Source organism: Pavona decussata, unplaced genomic scaffold (genome assembly GCF_977016875.1).
Source record: "Pavona decussata unplaced genomic scaffold, jaPavDecu1.1 SCAFFOLD_2, whole genome shotgun sequence".
In the NCBI taxonomy this organism is placed as follows: domain Eukaryota; kingdom Metazoa; phylum Cnidaria; class Anthozoa; order Scleractinia; family Agariciidae; genus Pavona; species Pavona decussata.
Window position 1 is genome coordinate 615,830 of NW_028145426.1, and position 20,649 is coordinate 636,478.

Consider the following 20,649-nt stretch of genomic DNA (forward strand, 5'->3'; position numbering starts at 1 on the left):
ATGTCATATATTTTTTATAAAGCCCTTTCTGGCTGATGGCTCAATCGCTAACAATAATAATAATCAACAACAATAGCAACGACAAGGAAAACACGAAGAATTACGAATGTTGAGCATGCTCATTTGTTGGTAGTCAAGCCTTGCTCGTCCATTTTCGTCACACTTATTACCCAATGTAAAACAAGTTCAAAAGCTTATTTGTTATGGTTCTTACCAATAACTTCTAACACTGCACCCTGAGTAACTTCGCCAGCTTTGTTCACCGCACTGCACATGTACTTCCCAGAATCACTGGCATCCACTTCACGAATTGTCAACATCTGTCCTCCCTTGTTCACGTCGAATTTATTGGCCGGTTGCATGTCGCTACTGCTGTTCCAAAAGACAGAAGGCTCGGGAATGCCTGACGCAGTACAACGGATGTTGACTGTGGTCTTCTCGAGTACTTTTAGGGTTCCACCTACCGTTATTGTGATTGGCTGTCTGTCGTACGACTCAACGTTTGTTTCCTTCCCTCTGATCGATGGCTTCTCTGGCGCTGTTTAAAGAGAAATGTGAGATAAGATGAGAAAAACAACGTAAATTTGAATGATAACAGAATGTATCTTTCTGTCCCTTCACTTGAAAGACATATTAATAAATCGTTTTACGGTTTGGTTGATGTAATAAGGCCACTTAGACAATGAAAACCGATAGCATTTAATGATCAAAAATATAATACTGAATAGTATTTGCAATGTTTACTTCGTTGCACGCCAAAAATACACTTTTCCTGCGTAGTGCCGAAATACATGTATGCTTTTCAATATGTTACAAAGTCACATCCTGGACAGTTTTTTTCGATCTTAAGCTTATTTGACAGCGACAGGGTTTATAAAGTCATAGAAAATACCTTCGGCAGTGTTTTATAGGATCACGAGATAGCTCAGCAGTTAAAGTCGCCAATAGACATTTTACAGTTATGCCCTTAGTGACCTGGCTTTTGAGTGGAAGTGAGGCTGGAGGTTGACTTTGTTTTGAGTGCTGTTGTGCTAACTAGTTTTCATTTACACATGAAAAGAAGTGAGATTTGTATCAAAATAAAGTCAACACCAGCCTCAATTCCACTCAAAGGCCAGGTCACTAAGCACACAACTATATAATGGACTGTCGACTTCAACGATACTTGGTAAATCTAAGGATTACGCTGCTTTTAGTCAAACAGGTCAAATTTATTTTCATTTTAGCAAATCCATACTGTTGGAAAAAAGCCATGATTGTTCCGCACCCTAAATTGATACGTGCAAAAACGGGCTAAGTTTTCAACAAGAAATGGACAGAAAGAAAATACATTAAAACGTCAATCCGGGCGGGGAGGGAATTGTCAGGAAGTTATTTTCAGTCACTCAAAACCTCCCTTAACCCTCAATACATTGATTGAAAGCATTGTATAAAAACAGCCTTAGGCTCAGTTGTTAAATCCCGATTAAGCTATTCATGGGTTAACGTGAACTTTGATTCGAGTTTAATTACTAATCAGTGAAGACTATTCAAATCTTTTTTGTTCCGTAGTTTGACTTACACTTTTCTTTACCACTAGCTCAAAATTAGCTTTCTAAAAAATTTTATAAACGAGATGAAAACGGGGATTAGCGTTAATTGACTTTCGAACAGCCAGGCCCTGATTACTATTCCAAACTCTGTTACCATTGTTTAGGCGGAAAGCCGGATCGAATATAAGGAACAAATTTGAATTGGAGAGTATATGAATTTGCTTTCAACTGCAAGGATTCGAGTCATTGTAACATACCCACGAACTTAAGGAAACTTTCCTTCTGGTCTGATCCTGCGCCATTGGAGGCTTCACATGTGTAACTGCCAGTATCTGACCACGTGCTATCCAATAATATCAGCGTGTTTTTGGCAATCTGCAAACTGCCGCTTGTGGTCAACAAAAATCCAGATTTCTTCCACTCTATGACAGGGGCAGGATTGCCAGTAACTGGACAACGGATGTGCACGGCAGTACCTACCAAGGCCTCCACGTTGTCTCCAATGACTAGGTCATGTCTTGTCGATTTGAAGTCTTGGATGTTTTTATTTGAAGACAAAATCTTTGGCTCAACTGGAACTAAAGACAACATCATTAGTTATTAGACAAGAAGGCGGCGAAAAATGCGAAGAGAATCGGTCTAGAGTAAAAGATATTTTCTATAAAGGCGACCACATGTTTTGGCTCTTTCAGTATAGGCGAGTGAAATGTGTGTGCATTTCATTACAATACCTACGCTTAAAACATTGGACCAATGTCAGTTCGCAGTGAGACTATCTGAAAATCAACTCATAATTCATTTACGCATCCTCGGCACTTGACAAATTGAAAGACGTATCGCCGTAGGTTGTTTTAATACAAGACGTCTACAGCTAGATGAGGTCAGAATCTGAAAGTGATGGTTTCAAATTCAAAGAAACTAAGAAACCAACAAAGTTTTGGACCAGGGCAAGAGCTAGCAAACTGCAGACTTGAGCCACATGTGATACCGAGTCCGGGATAAAATTCCGCAACACACGGTCGTAAACTCACTGTTGAAACTCACTACCCTCACAATTAAGTTCGCCCTTTTCCCTCGGTACCGTTCTAAGATTTTGTAGACTTCGATTAACCCAGTTTGACTTAATTCGCACTGACCTTACACGTTTTTCGACTTTTAGCTAGTTCGATGGCAAAGCTGAGAATACCTGACGATACAAACTGAACAAACCTTAGCACCAAACAATTTCGTGGAAAAAGATACACTATCATTCGTTAGCTACCGATAAAACAGTTTAAAATCTCTTACCTATAAGAGACAGAAATGTAGTCTTTGAGGCCGATCCATACGAGTTTCTAGCAACACATGTGTAGGAGCCAACATCTTCCGGTGTAACACCAATCATAGTCACTGCTCCATTTTCTGAGTCAAAAATTCGACCATTTTCCTCCTCCACAGCTGAGCCATTAACCAACCAGGTGATCATTGCACTCGGCAGCGCTGTAACAGGACAGAGGATCTTCACACCGGTCCCAACGACGGTGGTTAAGTTTCCTCCAATCACTATGGTTACTTCATTTTCTCCGCTGACAGCTACAATATTTTCTTCTTTACTTGTAATCTCAGGTTGACTACCATCTGAACAAAGCATAAACCAATCAGCATCTGATTTTGTAATCAAGCAAATAATCTCGCTTGCCTACTATTAGTCAAAATAGATCACATGATGCAAGATGCTTTAAATAAAACCGGGAAATATCAGATGACATTCCCCAAATAATATCCTCTAGTTTTAAAAACTTGAGTCACTTCAACGAAACGAAACACATTGATGGTAAATATCAAGACGGAAGAGCGTTAACCTGAATATTGAAGTCCGTTTATTGAAGATGGAAAGAGAAAAATTAGTGTTCAGGTCTCCTGCTCAGGGAAATACGATATATAGAAGACACTCAAAAAGTCCTTTGCACTTACAGTTAGAAGCAGGTCGTAGAGAAAATCAGAAAAAGTGCACAGCGTTAATCGATGGCACGTAATTATTCAAAATTTCCAAACCGATTGACGCATACCATTCCCAGAAAACCTTGTATTTCCATTTAAATGTAAAGCGCCCTGGATCAAATTGAAGTTTGAGAAGAACAATTTACCTAACACAACGATCTGAATATCCTGAACATCAGCTCCATCTATGTTGGAAGCGGTGCACTGGTAGCGACCAGAGTTTGTTGAGGAAAGGGACCCTAATACATACACCGGCCCTGTAGCATCCAATAGACTGCCATCTTTACTCCATGTGATCTGGGGTGTGGGTATACCAGTTGCGTTACACCTGATGGATAACGCGTTACGAGTGACTGCCGTTACATTGGATCCGACATCGACTGTAAACGAACCACTGTCAAGGACTTTAAGTGACTTGTCAACTGCAAAGATTCTTGGCGATGAGGTTTCTGAAAACAATAAACATGATGGCAAAAATTACGAGGCAGTTTGACAGGGGAATAATTTGCTTGTTTGTTTTTTTATATTCAAAAACTACCATCAAGGTTGAAACATGCACAACCCTGCAGTCACACGGACCCTTCATTAGTATGCTGAATAGCATTTAAATTACCTCAACTAAACTAAATGTGTTAGGTGCTTCCTCTAAAATGGACGTTGAATGCTTAAAGCTCCGCCCATCTTAGAGGGAGTTTTAGTAATTTAAAGGATTGTACTTTGGCAGTATCATTACCAGTATCAATTATTATGATTACGATTACAAGTGTGATTGTTTGTCTAGTGTGAGAACACCTACTGGATTATCGCCCAATGCGTTGCTTCACAACGCATTAGGTTTGCCAAGTCCCCAACGTCGTCGAGACGTCTGTAAGTGTACGAAACAAAATGCTTTGTGAAGTAACGCATTGCGCGATTTTCAGTGCACGTCCACTGTGCATAACTATAGGATTACGACCTGGGATCTGTTTAGGCTCCCTTCCTAGAAAACTAAGAAATCTTAAGGATCTTTTCGAATTAATGGGGCGAAAACAAGGAACACACTCCCTTGGACAATTCGATCTCGTGAACATCACTCTGAATTCAAAAGAGGTCAGGCGAACAATTAAAAAAAAATAGTTGGCAATTTTGTATATATTTGTGTGTTATTTCAATTTAAACTATGTCATTACTGTTAATATTTAATTTAATGTAAATATAGAACTCCATTTAGACTAAACTAACCCTGCTGAATTGGATATTTCCCGTAGAAATACTTGTCTGGATAAAGAAATAAAATATAATTTACCTGTTACATTTACCATGGAACTCGCAGCAACCTCTCCTTCAAGGTTGAAAGCTTTGCACAGATACACACCCGTGTCCTCACTTGTAACATTGTCGATGATTAACAAAGATTCTTTGACAAGCACGCGGCCATCTCGGCTCCACGTAATCTCTGGCTTAGGGACACCACTCACGGAGCAATCGATTGATACGTTTGTTCCACTTAGCACAGAAAGCGTCTGACCGACTCTTATAGAGACAGGCTCTCGATTCTCCACGGAACGTATTGCCGCACGGGAAACGTTTATCCGTGGTGCTTCTGGAACTATGAAACAGCAAAAAAAATTAGTACGTTACAGTCCTAACGGCACAAAACAAGGATGAATGTAAAACTTGGTGGAAAATATCGCGAATGCTGCCGTTCGCTAAGAGCGATATAATTTCAAAAACGCTTCTTTACACTTACCTATATAACTGAAGTGAGGCAAGTTAACTTCAGTTAAATGACAAATCCTATCAGCTATCTTTATAAATCCTTACATTTTGAAAACTCCACTCCTAAAGTATGCATTGTGGTTTTAAATTTTGAGTCAGTCGTTGAAACCCTAAAGTACGGCTATTCAAACGACATTTTCTAAACACTGCTTTCATTTTCATTTGTTTGTTGATATTTTCTAAACTAACACTGAGTATTAGTTTTGAAAAATGAATATTGCGGATTTTCAAAATGCTGGGCGTTCTGGGGAATCAAAGGTTAAAACAAGAAATATGTGTGGCTTTTAAATACCTTTAGTCAACTTACTTGCAGATACAGATTGTTGAACAAACTATAATAATAATAAACTATAAAAAATGTGGAACAGTTATCGTATACAAAATATGTTCGTACCTAGTACTGTGATGACAGAAGAAGCTATGTCAGATCCCAAAGTGTTGCTTGCTTCGCAAGTGAACATGCCCCCTTTTCGGTGAGATATACTCAGTGTGAATAGTGTCCCTGCGTCCTCGTCCACATTGAGCATCATGCCAGACTGCACAGGAACACCCTCCCGGTACCACTGGATGACAGGCTTGGGAAATCCAGTGACTGGGCAACTGATTTCCAGTCCTGAGCTGGCCAGAGTGGTAAGATTACTCCCGACTGTTATTGTAAAGAGGTCAATCCTCATGTGTATCAAGTTTTCTTGGGATGAGTCAATTTTAGGTGCTGAACCAACTTTAAGATAATGAAAACAATGAAAGTTAACAATAGTACTTACTGACTCGGTGGAACGGCCGAACGAAGAAGTATTTTCAGCCTGGTCATGATAAATAAGCGTAATATGTTCTCCGTCACATCCTCGACCAAACGTAGCCATTAAGCATTTTTAACATATGACCAGTTTCCTTTCTCAGCTTTGCAAAGCAGATCGTATGATTAAGACATTATTGTTTGCTTTGGAGAGAAAAAAATAATCTTTTAAGAGTATGACGTTCTTTCCCCTTGGATGTCAAATGTAATATTTTGCTGGCAAGCAAAATTCTACCCTTTTTATCGCTGACTAGTGCACAGATGAACCACTCACTGAGGCCAAAAGTTTACTAAGAGAAACAATTCCTTCGTCTTTGACAAGATGCTAGGAACTGACGTGATTTTCTTTATCTCTGTAGATACGCCTTGTTCCCCCATCCATTCTCCTTACTATGCCGAGTCCGCATGTTCAAAAGGCAACGTACAAGTCAACATTTTTATGGAGTGGGGGACGGCGTGAAACTTGTACAAAACAGCATATGCGAAGAAATAGAAAGTTCGCATCAGTATTTGAAATTTTAAGTTCTGTCTAAGGTACTTTTGCTCAGAATTGCCACTTATTACCTGCAACAAAAGACAGCAAACCTGGTTCAATTAAATATATATCAAATTATCCACCGGGTTAGGGTAAAATCCTTAATAACTAGGTATACTTACCGAGTACATTAATTCGCGAGGTCGCTTTTGCTTTTCCAGCAATGTTGCTAGCTATACAACTGTAATTTCCGCTATCACTTTCAACAGAAGTCTCTATGGTGTAAGATGTTCCTCCCCTCTGCACTTCGGCTCCATCTTTTTCCCATGTGATCTGAGGATCTGGAACACCACTGACGTCGCACAGTAGACTCACTCTATTACCATCCAAAGTAGTTATAACACCTCCCAAGGCCACTGTCAAATCGTCAATCTTTAACACCTCCAAGGTTTGTTCGTCTGTAGTTATTGTGGGTGACTGTATGGCTAAAATGAAACCGTTGTCAGTAGATCACTTGCTATTATGATCAACCACATTATAGCACATTTAGTCCTTAACAAGACTGTTATTGGTAAGCCTAAATGAATGCAAGGAGACAGAAAGACACCCTTTATTTTCATACAGGATATGTCATTTGATATCGATTACAGGTCACTCGTACTTGGCCTGGGCCCAGTTGATGAAGATAGATGTCAGTCTGTTTTAATCCACGATCAGTGTCATCCTCGATTTCAGGGTTATTAACATAGATTACAAGTGAATTCTTATCTCCTTTCACCCACATCAAAACTCTGAATACACTTCTAAACGCCTTCACGATTTTATCGTTTTTGAGAAGACGTATGTAGGGGTGAAGCTAGCAGATTATAGATATACAAAATAAGGCCAATTTAAGTAAAGACATATTTAAGTTTCGGTTTGAAATTATTCATGGCCTGACCTACAGACCATGGCCGGGTTGTTCGAAAGCCGATTAACGCTTATCCACGATTAGAAGTTAACCGAGGTTTTTATCTCGCTTATAAAATATGACTCATTTTAAGCTAATGGTACAGAAAAGCCTTAGGTAAAATTAAGAAACAAAAATCTTTTGGACGAATCCTTACGGATCCGTAAATATACTCGAATCAAAGTTCACGTTAACTCAGGATTAGCTTAATCGGGATTTGAACAACTGGGCCCATACCAAAAAACATAATGCAGATCCTTGTTGAGTGGTTATAAAACTCTATGAAGAGTGGAACACAGGTGTAAAGGAAACAGTTATGATGGATTAGCTCAATCGGACTTGCTTTGTACAACAGAGTGCTAGCCAATATGATTTACTGTTAGTGAGGAAGAATCTTTATCTAATATATCAAACACGAGAAAGCGTGTTTCATCAGATATCCAAACACTGACAAGTAGGTTGAAAAAACGAGGCGCAGCCGAGTTTATTTCAACGACTTCGAGGTGTTTGGATATCTGATGAAACACGTGCTTGATATGGCATCTCAAATGATCAATAATTCTTGGAGAAATTCAAGGCTAAAGTTGGCAAAATGTTATGGTAATTAGGAACACATATCAAAACCACGGTCACAGTAGTGATTTTCTTTGTTTTCTCTTGATGAATTATTAATTTGTTTGAGAAGTAATAGTCAAACACTTACCTATGACAGTCAAGTTTGTCGAAGTCGAATCAGACATTCCAATCAGAGAACTTGTAGCCGTACACATATACACACCAGAGTCTTGGACGTCTATTGCTTGGAGACTCAAAGTAGATCCTTTTGTTTCCAGTGTTACGCCATCCTTGGCCCATTGAACTGAAGGGGTTGGAAAACCTTTGACTCGACATGAGAGTGACACGTTGTTACCGCTGATTGTGAGAACTGTGCTTCCAATGACAACTTTTAATGACTTGGGCTCGAGGACTTGTACATCTTTAATCCCTGTGCGAATTATTTCAGGTGGCGTTGGGACTGAAGGAAAACAACATTTAGAAAAAACAGCAGGTAGGCATAGATGATATTTCAGTGAGTTTAAACACACTCAGCACAGAACTGAACTACTAAACTGCTTTGATTCAAAGGGCACTGATAGGTGTATTTGGAAAGAGGTTTATGTAACGAATTAACTGAAACCATACCCATCCCTTGCGATGGACATGTACCTTGAACAACGGACTTACAGGAAGACTTTATAAAAGCTTAGAACAGTTATATTTGTCACTGAGGAGGAGGAACCAAGTGTCGGTACGAGCCATTCGTCAACACAATAATCTGCTTGTTACTCAACATCATACAAGGTAGCAAGGGTATGCCTGTGAGAACACTGACGCGATTCTAACGTGTCCCTTAATGGACGGTTTAACTAGGAAAGGCTGATCCACTAAATGGTTTGTTTACCTGCAACAGACACGTGTGAAGATACTGCCGCTACCCCGGCGGGATTCTCTGACGAGCAGGTGTAATTGCCGCTATCCGAAGGCTCCAATTCTACTATAATAAGAGTTCCATTTCTGACAGTCATTCGACCGTCCGAGGGAAGAGTCTCGTTCCCTTTGGTCCACGTGACTTTTGGAATAGGAATTCCTTTTGTTGCGCAGTTGATTGACAGCTTGGTGTTGATCAATGTAAGCAGGTTTTGGCCAATGGTGATGTTTACAGGGTCTTGGTCAAGTGATGTTAAGTTCCCATCTGAAGACGCTATTTCAGGAGGAACTGGCTCTGAAATAATTTGGTAACAGATTAGTCCGCGAAGAACCAAGGACCTAGGCATATCTTTAAGTGTACTGTACTGGTGTAGTGGGAGGTATAAATTACTTACAGGTGACCGAATTTGATTCTCACTAGCAGAGATTTTGAAATAAAGGCTGGAAGTTTCAAAAATAATCAAAAATCACATTAGCGATTAGGTCTTGCATGAATATAATAACATGATTCATCGGATTCGTGAAATGACATGCCTTCCAAATCACTTGTTTACATGTAATAAAAAGAAAGAGCACGGATTTTTATGCTCTGCATGGTGCAGAAACCTAGAAGTACAAATAAAAATAACACAAAATGAAGGTTGAGAATCTACGCCGGATAATGGCCTATTTCTATGACTTTTCTTGTTCCTTTTAATAAGACTACAGGCAAACTTCAATTAGAGTTTCACCGCTACATATGCCCTTCATCGTTTAACACAAAACGAGTGATATAGTTCAAAACGACTACAAACAACAGTCAACACCAATTAATGAATGACTTCTGACCAAACGAATCCCACACCACTCAACATAATTTGACATCGTTGAATGTAACTTTGTTTGACTGCTATGTTTCACGTGGTGACCAATAGAAATACTACACCATGACTCGCTTGGCCACCATGTTAAATGGTGATGATACTGAACGCATTTTGCGACGTTTACTACACGCGTCCGTTACACTCGGGAAAAAACAAAATGCGTAATGTTGACTAAAAAATTTGAAGGAAATCAAATTTTTATTTCATCGCAATCAAAGAAACAAACTTTTACATGTTGAACTATGCTAAAGTCGTTTGGTTGGACCTTTCTTGGAAACCCCTTTATTCTTCGGTTGACACTGAACCCAAGTGTGCTTTCAGATAATTAAAAATAAATGGGAGAAGAAAAAAAAAACTTCGAGGGATCTCCGGGAGACAGACGTTCATCTTCATCCCAATATCTTCGTTTCTAGTGACAAACAAGGACAATTACCTATAATGGTAACTACAGACAATAGCTCCTCTTTTCCAAAGTGACTTTGAATCCTGCAAGTATATTTTCCGCTGTCGTCGGCTTCTGATCGCTCAATAACCAAGGAGTAATTCTCCGTCAGGAGCAATTTCCTTTCTTCTGTAATTTGTACGCCATCTTTCAACCAGTTAACAGATGGTGCTGGTACTCCACTAACTGGACACCTGATGGTGATGGTAGTGTTTGAAGCTGCTGTCACGTTATCACCAATGTTCATAGTCACTGGACTGCCATCACCAACGGGAACCTCTCGTCTAGACTCAGGAACCTCGATCACTGGTTTAACGGGTTCTGAATGATAGAGTAGTAATCTCAGTATTAATTGACGCTACTGACGATAACTGGAAAAAATAGTTCAGCATTGGTGTGTTATTTATGTTGGCAACATAACGATCCACAGGTGGTACATAAGACTTAAGCTAAACACGGTTTCTGTAGCATGAAGCCATTATTTCTACTCTCCTCTGGATGGGATACCAGTCCATAGCGGAATGACTCCAGCAGTATGTCACCGGTACCCATTTATGCGCCAGGGCCCAGTTGCTCGAATCATATTTAGCGCTAACCTGGGTTAAATACCATGACAACCTATAGGTTTTAATACCTCTTAACCAATGGTTAGCGCTAAAAACCATGCTTTGAGCAACTCAGCCCAGGACGAGAGAGAAGCTTCTTGTTAAAAGGTCAAACCACATAATTGCCAAAGAAATCTAACTACTGTGTAAGGAATCAAAACACTTACCGACAATCTGCACCGTGCTTGATGCGCTGTCTTTCCCAGCAACATTGTCTGCAGTGCACGTGTATCGGGCACTGTCGTCTTCGTCAGCTTCACTGATCAGCAATGAACCATCATCCTGAACTTTGTACCTGCCTTCACTGGGTATATCCTGGCCATCTTTTGTCCACGTGACAGTTGGTGTTGGTACACCGCTGGTTGGACACTGAATGGCAATGCTTGTATTGGTAAGTGCTGTCACGTTATCACCAATGTTCAAGGTCATGGCACTTCGGTCTTGAGCTACTACGGTTATTGGCTTGTCAGAAATCTTCACCAATGGCTTAGAGGGGCCTAAAAGATATATCAACACACATGAAAATTACAAAGACATTTTTTATCGGGACATAAAGCTGTTGTAAACAACAGATACCCTGAGTATCGAATATGTCTTTTTAACTGCAAACAAGAACTGAAAGCCGTTTTCCTTGGATTTGCTTATTATTTTCCCAGGGGCTTTATGAATTTAGATTATCACACAAAAAACTTTTATCTCGAAATTGTTACGGCACTGAATTATGAAGGGACACAATTGAAGGGACATTGCACTGGTAAAGTAAAATGTACCTTCAATTATCTTCCAACAAGACGTGAATCCTTTTAATGACTCACATTAAAAGTGACGATGTTCGCCTTCATGCTGCTATGGATTCACTTTACTAGCGTCTTCCTAATGCAATAAACTGACCTTTTATCCTGACTATGGAAGACAAACTCTCTTTTCCAAACTCGCTTTCTACCGTGCACGAGTACTCGGCACTATCCTCAGGTTCTGCTTCTTTAATTACCAACATATATCCATTTCTAATGGAACGTTTCACTCCTTCAACAATCTTCCTTCCATCTTTGCTCCAGGTAACAGACGGTGTTGGTACTCCACTAACTGGACACCTGATGGTGATGGTAGTGTTTGAAGCTGCTGTTACGTTATCACCGATGTTCATGGTCACTGGACTGCCATCACCAACAGGAATGTCTTGTCCAGATTCAGGAACCTCTATCACTGGTGTAACAGGCTCTGTAAAGGTAAGTAACTTGAATGAAGAACGCTCCTCTAGTTACAAAGCCAACGCTGAGGTTTGGGGCTACAGACGGTTAAGAGTGGTTTGGATGGCCTTACTTACTCCTCCTTTGTGTCTACCGCCTTTTGTCTTCATGGGTTATTCAGCCACTTTAGCTTCTTGTATATTCGAAGCGAGTTTAGTATCAATAATTTGGGGGATTGGATGGTGACTCACTTCCCGGAATCTTTTGCAAATCGCAAATGCCAAATAACTTTGTCAGATTGAAGCCAAGGAGGATGTCACACCGCATGGAAATAACACTTGCTATAAAATATCACTCATTTTAGATCTAGTGTGATGACGTCATCACCACGTAACCACACCCAATCATTGCAAAATCGGACTTATGTGTTCAGTTAACCGTCGCATGTTTCGCAATTTGATCTCAAAGGTAATTTTCTATGCAATGTGTCCGGTGGCTTTTGCCGGTTTAGTCTCTTTCTTTTGTATGTCACCACATGTAGCGCCTTTTAGCGACTACGGTTTTTATTCCGTTTAGAGCGTTCTAGCTAAGTTGATTTGGCTTAGTTTACGTGTATGCATGATAGCTTTAACGGCCTCGCTCGTCTACATCTCTGAAATGACAGGATCTGGATAATTGTTCAGGCCGTGTTATGAGCTTTATTTTGCAGGGTTTGTAATACGGGCTCGGGCATTTCTTATTGTTGTTAGATGGTGCGTTCTTTGTCACGGATATTTGTTTTTTGACTCTTTCTCTAACTTCGTAACTTCTTATAGAGCGATGCAATCTTAATAGAAGGTTGAAATTTGCTATAGTCACGGCTACGTTATGTCATAGCTCCACTCCCCTTAAAATGAAACTGTGAGTTTTTTGAGGGAGCTCAATGTATTTCTCCTTTTTTTTGTTATTCCGGTCTATCGACTGTGCTTTCATACCCCATTAAATGAACATACTGGAACGTAGATTTTCATCCTCCCCTGCCCTTTAACAGTGGCAAGGAATGGATTTGTGATTTTCTCTTTATCTAATGTCATCATTTTTGGGCGACTGACAACACATTCTGTTTGGTTTACGTTCTTGTTGTGCTTTTATGTCCAATTCGCGGATCGAAAGAAGTGGATTTCTGTAGATTACCAAAAGATAGCCAACTGCCTGTGGTTTTCGATCTACTTCCATTTGGAGCTTGCACACGTGGTTGCTCTAGCAGCATTGTCTAAATTTTTTAGCACTTTTCGTTTAATTGAAATCGGTAGGAGTTGTCTGTTCATAACCGCGCGCATGATTTCTCCATAAACCATACTGTTTAACTTACCAACGACCTGCACAGTACTTGACGCCTTGTTTTTCCCCGCAACACTATCGGCAGTGCACGTGTATCGAGCATTGTGTTTTTCGTCAGCTTCACTGATCAGCAATGAGCCATCATCCTGAACTGTGTACCTGCCCTCGCTGGGGATTTCCTGGCCATCTTTCGTCCACGTGACAGTTGGTGTTGGTACACCGCTGGTTGGACACTGAATGGTAATACTTGTATTGGTAAGTGCTGTCACGTTATCACCAATGGTCAAGGTTATGGGACTTCGATCTGGAGCTTCTATTGTCTTCGGTTTGTCAGGAGTGTGGATGACAGGTATGGAAGGTGCTACAAAACAAAAAACAAAAACAAAAGAATCAGAGTAAATAACGGAAAGGAACTTCGTCTTCACATGACATCGTCTACTCCATAATTAAGTTTCATTATGATATCAATCATTTCTAGTCATAATTTCCATAAACTTCCAATGTGGTTTTTACCACAGATATCGCTCTTCGCTTTGTCACAAAACATCACTAAATTCTTCGGAGAGAATCCACATAATAAAAGCAAATGCATTTATGCAATGTAAATGCTTACGTTTTACCAATCAACGTTTTACTTACACGGCTTAAGAATCATTACTAACCAATTATATTAACAACGGAAGAGATGTCGTCCTTTCCAAACTCGCTTCCGATAGTGCAAGAGTACTTTCCATTGTCTTTCAAGTCTGCTCCCTTAACAACAAGAGAATTGTCATCCGTAACGCGGAATTCCTCTCCAGGAACAATTTCAACCTCATCTTTCTTCCAGGTAACAGATGGTGTTGGTACTCCACTAACTGGACACCTGATGGTGATGGTAGTATTAGAAGCCGCTGTTACGTTGTCACCAATATTCATAGTCACTGGACTGCCATCACCAACGGGAATCTCTAGTCCAGTTTCAGGGACCTCTATCCTTGGTTTAACTGGTTCTGTAAGCAAAACACATATAGTCAGATGAAATCCCCAAAATAACAGAACTGTTATTTCAAGATCCATACTTTTGGTGGTGAACCTACCAACAATCTGCACCGTGCTTGATGCGCTGTCTTTTCCAGCAACATTGTCTGCAGTGCAAGTGTATCGAGCATTGTATTCCTCGTCAGCTTCCCTGATCAGCAATGAGCCATCATCCTGAACTGTGTACCTGCCCTCACTGGGTATATCCTGGCCATCTTTTGTCCACGTGACTGCTGGCATTGGTACGCCGCGGGTTGGACACTGAATGGTTATGCTTGTATTGGTAAGTGCTGTCACGTTATCGCCAATGGTCAATGGTATGGGACTTCGGTCTTGCGCTTCTATCGTCTTTGGTTCGTCAGAAATTTCAATGACAGGTTTTGAAGGTTCTGTCAAAAAAAAAATGATTTGTTGTAACCATAAAGGTATTGCTCAATGAAATTGACGCAAGTTATTTTTTTATTTTTTTTTACATATAAGAGGCTAAGGTAACCAGAAGTTATAATTGTTCATAATAATTTGATTCTTGTCTGATTAGTTTTATTGATCACATGAAGTTATAGTGTTCATCCGCGGAAAGTTAGCATCGAGCATCTGGCTGGCAAAAATAACTATAAAAACAAGTTGACGCAATACATTGACAACGTGTATGTCAATCTACCTTCTTAGGCATGCTGCGCTTCTGTCTCGGTACTCTTGGTGTTTCTGTAGTAAATTTTCGAAAACATCACGCATGTACAGATGCCGTTAAAGAGCCCAGAAGTTTCTCTACAGTAAATCCCTATCATACTTTACTTGACCTTACTGAAAGCGTGGTAAGCTGGCGCTTGCTTATTTTCAATACTACCTCCTGTCCAAGTTTCATTTCTTAGACACCACCCTGCTTTTAGATCAACACGGTTTCACTCCCCCCGAAACCACAGCGGAAACCACAAGTCTTGAAGTATTTACGCGGTTTTTTATTTTTAATTGAATAAAAAAAGAAGACGTACGATGATGCCCTTAGCTTATATCTGATAGAAAAAGGAAACGTTTCCCTTTTCTTTCTCAAAGATAGTACTTCCACTTAAAGGCATCTGAAAAGGACAGCTAATAATTCTTGAAGGGCTTCCTCGGCCAGTCGTAAGTTGAAAGCACAAAACAAGTTGGGCTCAAGGAAGTGGAACAACGTTTTGAGGAACGTTTAAGCCCGTAATCTCGACCTTTTCCAGACGTTCCACTTAAAACAACATTTTAAAACACTACCATCAAGATTTGGCAACAAATTAAAACGGCTCGGTGTTAAAAGCTGCCTTAAGTCTATCTTTTGCAAATAGTGCTTCAACTCTCCTCTTAAGAACATGCCAATGCATAAAGTAAGATGCTCTCTTGGTCAAAGCCATGATTGGCAAAGTCAGATCTACTTACCAACAACCTGCACAGTGCTTGATACGCTGTCTTTCCCAGCAACATTGACTGCAGTGCACGTGTATCGAGAAGTATCTGCTTCGTCAGCTTCACTGATTAACAATGAGCCATCGTCCTGAACTGTGTACCTGCCACCACTGGGGGTTTCCTGGCCATCTTTTGTCCACGTGACAGATGGTGTTGGTACGCCGCTGGTGGGGCACTGAATGGTAATGCTTGTATTGGTGAGTGCTGTCACGTTATTACCAATGGTCAAGGTTATGGGACTTCGATCTTGAGCTTCTATTGTCTTTGGTTCATCAGAAGTGTCGACGGCTGGTTTGGAAGTTTCTATTAAAAAGACATATGAAATACAATCTGTCCATTGATCTATTTTGTAATCACCAGGTCCATGTTTGCGTTGCTGTAACTTCTACTTGAACTATTTTAGACTAAACCTCTCAATAGTGAACGTATCTCAAAACTCGTGAGTAGGACGTTTATTACGGTCTTTGCTAATAGGAAATTTTCATCGCCTCAAAACCTTAACTTGTTTCATCTAAAAGATACGTACATGGGGCAAAACTAACCTTAAATGATATAATAATAATAATAATAATAATAATAATAATAATAATAATAATAATAATAATAATAATAATAATAATAATAATACAATGAATCTCTTATTTATTTGTTTACACCAAGTGTATTAAAACTAATTATAAAAAAAGAAAATGTAACCTTTTATTCTGACAGTTGAAGAAATGTCATCCTTTCCAAAATTGCTTTGAACGCTACAAGTGTACTTTGCGCTGTCTTCTACGCCCGCGTCTTTAATAACAAGAGACTTATCATCCGTGATGGTAAATGCTCCTTCAGGAGCAATTTCTACTTCATCTTTCGTCCATATAACAGATGGTGTTGGTACTCCACCGACTGGACATCTGATTATGATGGTTGTGCTTGAAGCTGCTGTCACGTTATCACCAACGTTCATAGTCACTGGACTGCCATCACCAACGGGAATTTCTCGTCCAGGTTCAGGGACATCGATCATCGGTTTGACGGGCTCTGTGGGTTTAAATGCAGCATTATTGTTAGTTTCACTATAGCCCCGTCCGTAGGTATTAAAACAGGACCTCCCTAAATGGAAAACAAATACCTGGTAACTGTACAATTAACGACTTGTGGATTTGTTAATAATAATTCAATAATTTATCATCCTTCTCATCGTTTACCCACTTTTTGTTTCCAAAGCCGTTATGTTCAAGGTTGCCAATAACAGCAACTGCCAATAACAGCAACAGCAACGACGATAACAGGGGCAAAAATGACCTCTAGCTATGTTTTGAAAACACTGCAAAACAGCATCACGCGTTGATCACTTTAGCCGGTGACGCTAAGCCAACTGTAGTAGCTGAGCTGGTCCATCCAGCCCACTGAGGTTAGCTTACTACCGTTATGACTACAGGTGTTTCAGCATTTTATAGTCAACACTGTGTATCAGGCAGCAGTCAACTAACCCAGCAACCCAGTCAACAGCATTGGGAGGATGACCGCCTGGAGAAGGTAGGGTACCATTTAATGGAGGAAGATTTTAAGGACCCGATGAGCGGCTTTCTAATCAAAATAATATATATCGTTTACATTTGTTAGAAATCAGTTACACTGTTTAACGCAAGGCTTCAGGGCTACACCCGACAATGAATGTACTATGGCTTACTTCAATCGCCCAAATGCAAATCACTTCCAGTTAGGATCTTGTCCAAGAAATCAACCAATAGCATCCTCTGAAGTTTTATTATAAACGTTATGAAGTCAAGCAATGTATGTGGTCTCTTGCTTACCAACAATCTGCACCGTGCTTGATGCGCTGTCTTTCCCAGCAACACTGTCTGCAGTGCACGTGTATCGAGCATTGTCTTTTTCATCAGCTTCACTGATCAACAATGAGCCATCGTCCTGAACTGTGTACCTGCCCTCACTGGGGATTTCCTGGCCATCTTTTGTCCACGTTACAGACGGTGTTGGTATGCCGCTGGTTGGACACTGAATGGTAATGCTTGTATTGGTAAGTGCTGTCACGTTAACACCAATGGTCAAAGTGATGGGACTTCGATCTTGAGCTTCAATCGCCTTTGGCTCGTCAGGAATGTAGATGACAGGCTTGGAAGGCGCTATCAATTTATAAATAAACAAAAATAACGAAATGGCCTAATGCTCTTTTTGTAACTAACATAAATACAAGAAATTCCAGCCTTTTCAATATACCTTATTGTCGAACTAATCTTCGAACATTCTCAATTCGGTTTCAAGGTCCTACGTTTTTCAACTCGCTAAGTCGTGAAATTCAAAACAGTGAAAGTATCAGTTTGTTTGGCAAAAGACTTCTTTCTTAGTTAAATTGACTCTTTGTTGAGCTACACACCTTTTCTTTTTCTTTCTTTTTTTTTCTTTAAAAAAAATGTTAATTGGAATTTTCATTCAGTAACCTTAACTTGTATGGTTTATCCTATAGTTCCAGGAAGCCTATAGTTTACAAGCCCCCGGCTTCTATATAGGCTTCCTTACCTTTACCACATTTGATCTTGTAAATAATTTAGTAGGAATATTGCAGTAGTAGGAATATTGTATATGATCTTTAATGTATTTATGTTGTTGTATTTCTGGTTAATGGCAAAATAAATGAATGAAAATAAATCGTTATTTATATCGCAGTTATAATATTTTATATCGTAGCTATTTATTTTATATTTTATATTGTATGATTTTTATTTTGTGGGGCAGCTGAAAACTAGCTGTAAATAAACTACCACGGTAAATAAAGTATTCGTATTCGTGCCAACGTACGAACACATAAATGAACACTTCCGGGATTATTAAAACACCTATGTTTAAAGGGCTTCATTATTTGCTCCAGACTGGGCGCCGTTTTTGTTCTTACTTTAAAAAAAAATTAAGACTTTTTGTACTTCGGCTATTTAATCAATTATCGAGACGAAGGGAAGGATCAGTTCTACGAATAGTCGCAAACGATTGTGGATGAAGTACCGTAACTTGACAGGCTTTTGGTTCTGGGTGGGTTGAATGCAAAAGTGGGACAGCAATAAGTTGGAGATAAGGGCGCTCTGGGAAAGTATGGCTTACTAGGGAAGAGAAATGACATTGTAGAGAGGTTAGTAGCCTTCTACGAACTAAGCAACCTTGTGTTTGTGTCAGCTATGTTCCCGCAAAACATCATACACAGATACACATGCACTACACCAAATGACCAATAACGGAATCACATTGATCATGTGGCTATTAACTCCATTTTTAACAATCAGTGCAAGATTTCACAATTTCACAGCTGTGGAAGAAGTTAGATGACTCAATAAAGGAGGCAAGATCAAGCAGAAAGTTAAAAGACTTAGCACCAACAGTAAGGCCACTTGGCTGAAGATTAGTTCTGAGAAGGGAGTTCTCCTCAGGCCGAATACACCCGACACCCAAAAAGAGCAGGTAGATGATCAAACTATTGAGGTCGTTGATATTTTTGTGTATCTGGGTGCAGACGTCAGCAAGACAGGCGGTACGGACGATGACATTAAAGCAAGGCTTGGCAAAGCAAGGACAGCATATGACAAGTTCTGCAACATTATCCACTTTACCATCAAGACCAAGACCACCATTTTCAAGTCCAACATCGTCTCGGTTTTGTCCGCGAGGGAAATGGAAGAAGACAGCAGATAAGAAGCTCTTTGTCTTATGCCTTGCCTGTGCCGCCTATTTATGAAAGAATGTTTTACTCCCACCAATTCATCTGATCACTATTTTGCGTCAAGGCTTTCACTCGCCGGAATGTTGGCCCTCCCGTCCCAATATGCCTTAATACAAATGAAGATTAATTTTGCTCATCTAGATTTATGCATCAAAAAATTACAACATCTACCTATCATCCTGACAATGGAAGAAGATTGGTCCTCTCCAAAAGTGCTTTCAACCCTGCAAGTATACCTTGCACTGTCCTCAATTTTCGCTTCTTTAATAACGAGAGATTTATCATCCGCGATCCTTATCGCTTCTCCTTTTGTAACTTTCACGCCATCTTTCGTCCAAGTGACCGATGGTGTTGGTACTCCACTGACAGGGCACTTGATGGTGATGGTAGTGCTTGAAGCTGCTGTCACGTTATCGCCAATGTTCATAGTTACCGGACTACCATCACCTACGGGAATCTCTTGTCCAGATTCAGAAACCTCGATTGCTGGCTTTTGGGGTACTGTAGAAGTAAATTTTGCATTTGTGACACACCTAATAGTCTGTTACTTTGAGCTTACGGAGGATCACTCATAGTACTATGACATCGTAAACAGAGAGTCGAAAGATAACAATATAATTAAAGGCTTTTGTGTTTGGGGTTGCTTACCAACTACTTCCACCATACTTGACGCGCTGTCTTTCCCAGCAACATTGTCTGCAGTGCATGTGTACCGAGCACTGTTCCTTTCGTCAGCTTCACTGATCAACAATGAACCATCATCCTGAACTTTGTACCTGCCCTCACTCGGGATTACTTGGCCATCTTTTGTCCACGTGACAGTTGGTGTTGGTACGCCGCTGGTTGAACACTGAATGGTAATGCTTGTATTGGTGAGTGCTGTCATGTTATCACCAATGGTGGAGGTTATGGGACTTCGGTCTTGAGCTTCTATTGTCTTAAGATCATCAGACTTCTCCACAACGGGCTTTGAGGGTTCTAGCAAATTAAAGGCGGGGTGTTCATGTGTTACGAAACGTTGCTGTAACTGTGAGTAAGTTTAAGCTCCCAACAAAGATATTATCAAAACGGTAATATTATGTAACTAAAGCTAATGTACCTAG

The 20,649-nt window shown here is 40.1% G+C and overlaps 1 protein-coding gene across 7 annotated transcripts in view; it reads right to left on the reverse strand.

Moving 5' to 3' along the window:
• LOC146489865 (hemicentin-1-like) overlaps positions 1-20,649 on the reverse strand; it is a 73,102-nt gene that overhangs the window by 28,652 nt on the left and 23,801 nt on the right. For 2 of the 7 annotated variants that reach the window (XM_085111457.1, XM_085111259.1), the window contains exons 21-40: positions 20,195-20,524; positions 19,718-20,047; positions 17,634-17,963; positions 16,528-16,857; positions 15,805-16,134; positions 14,457-14,786; positions 14,040-14,369; positions 13,409-13,738; positions 11,759-12,088; positions 11,035-11,364; positions 10,254-10,583; positions 8,932-9,252; positions 8,194-8,505; positions 6,724-7,026; positions 5,665-5,991; positions 4,798-5,100; positions 3,659-3,961; positions 2,820-3,149; positions 1,790-2,110; positions 215-538 (exon numbers count right to left, since the gene is read on the reverse strand). In XM_085111457.1, coding sequence (XP_084967583.1) covers positions 215-538; positions 1,790-2,110; positions 2,820-3,149; positions 3,659-3,961; positions 4,798-5,100; positions 5,665-5,991; positions 6,724-7,026; positions 8,194-8,505; positions 8,932-9,252; positions 10,254-10,583; positions 11,035-11,364; positions 11,759-12,088; positions 13,409-13,738; positions 14,040-14,369; positions 14,457-14,786; positions 15,805-16,134; positions 16,528-16,857; positions 17,634-17,963; positions 19,718-20,047; positions 20,195-20,524 — 6,474 coding nt within the window. The remainder of the gene's footprint in view (positions 1-214; positions 539-1,789; positions 2,111-2,819; positions 3,150-3,658; positions 3,962-4,797; positions 5,101-5,664; positions 5,992-6,723; positions 7,027-8,193; positions 8,506-8,931; positions 9,253-10,253; positions 10,584-11,034; positions 11,365-11,758; positions 12,089-13,408; positions 13,739-14,039; positions 14,370-14,456; positions 14,787-15,804; positions 16,135-16,527; positions 16,858-17,633; positions 17,964-19,717; positions 20,048-20,194; positions 20,525-20,649) is intronic. The other 5 variants (XM_085111383.1, XM_085111313.1, XM_085111597.1 and 2 more) reach the window with 5 other exon arrangements.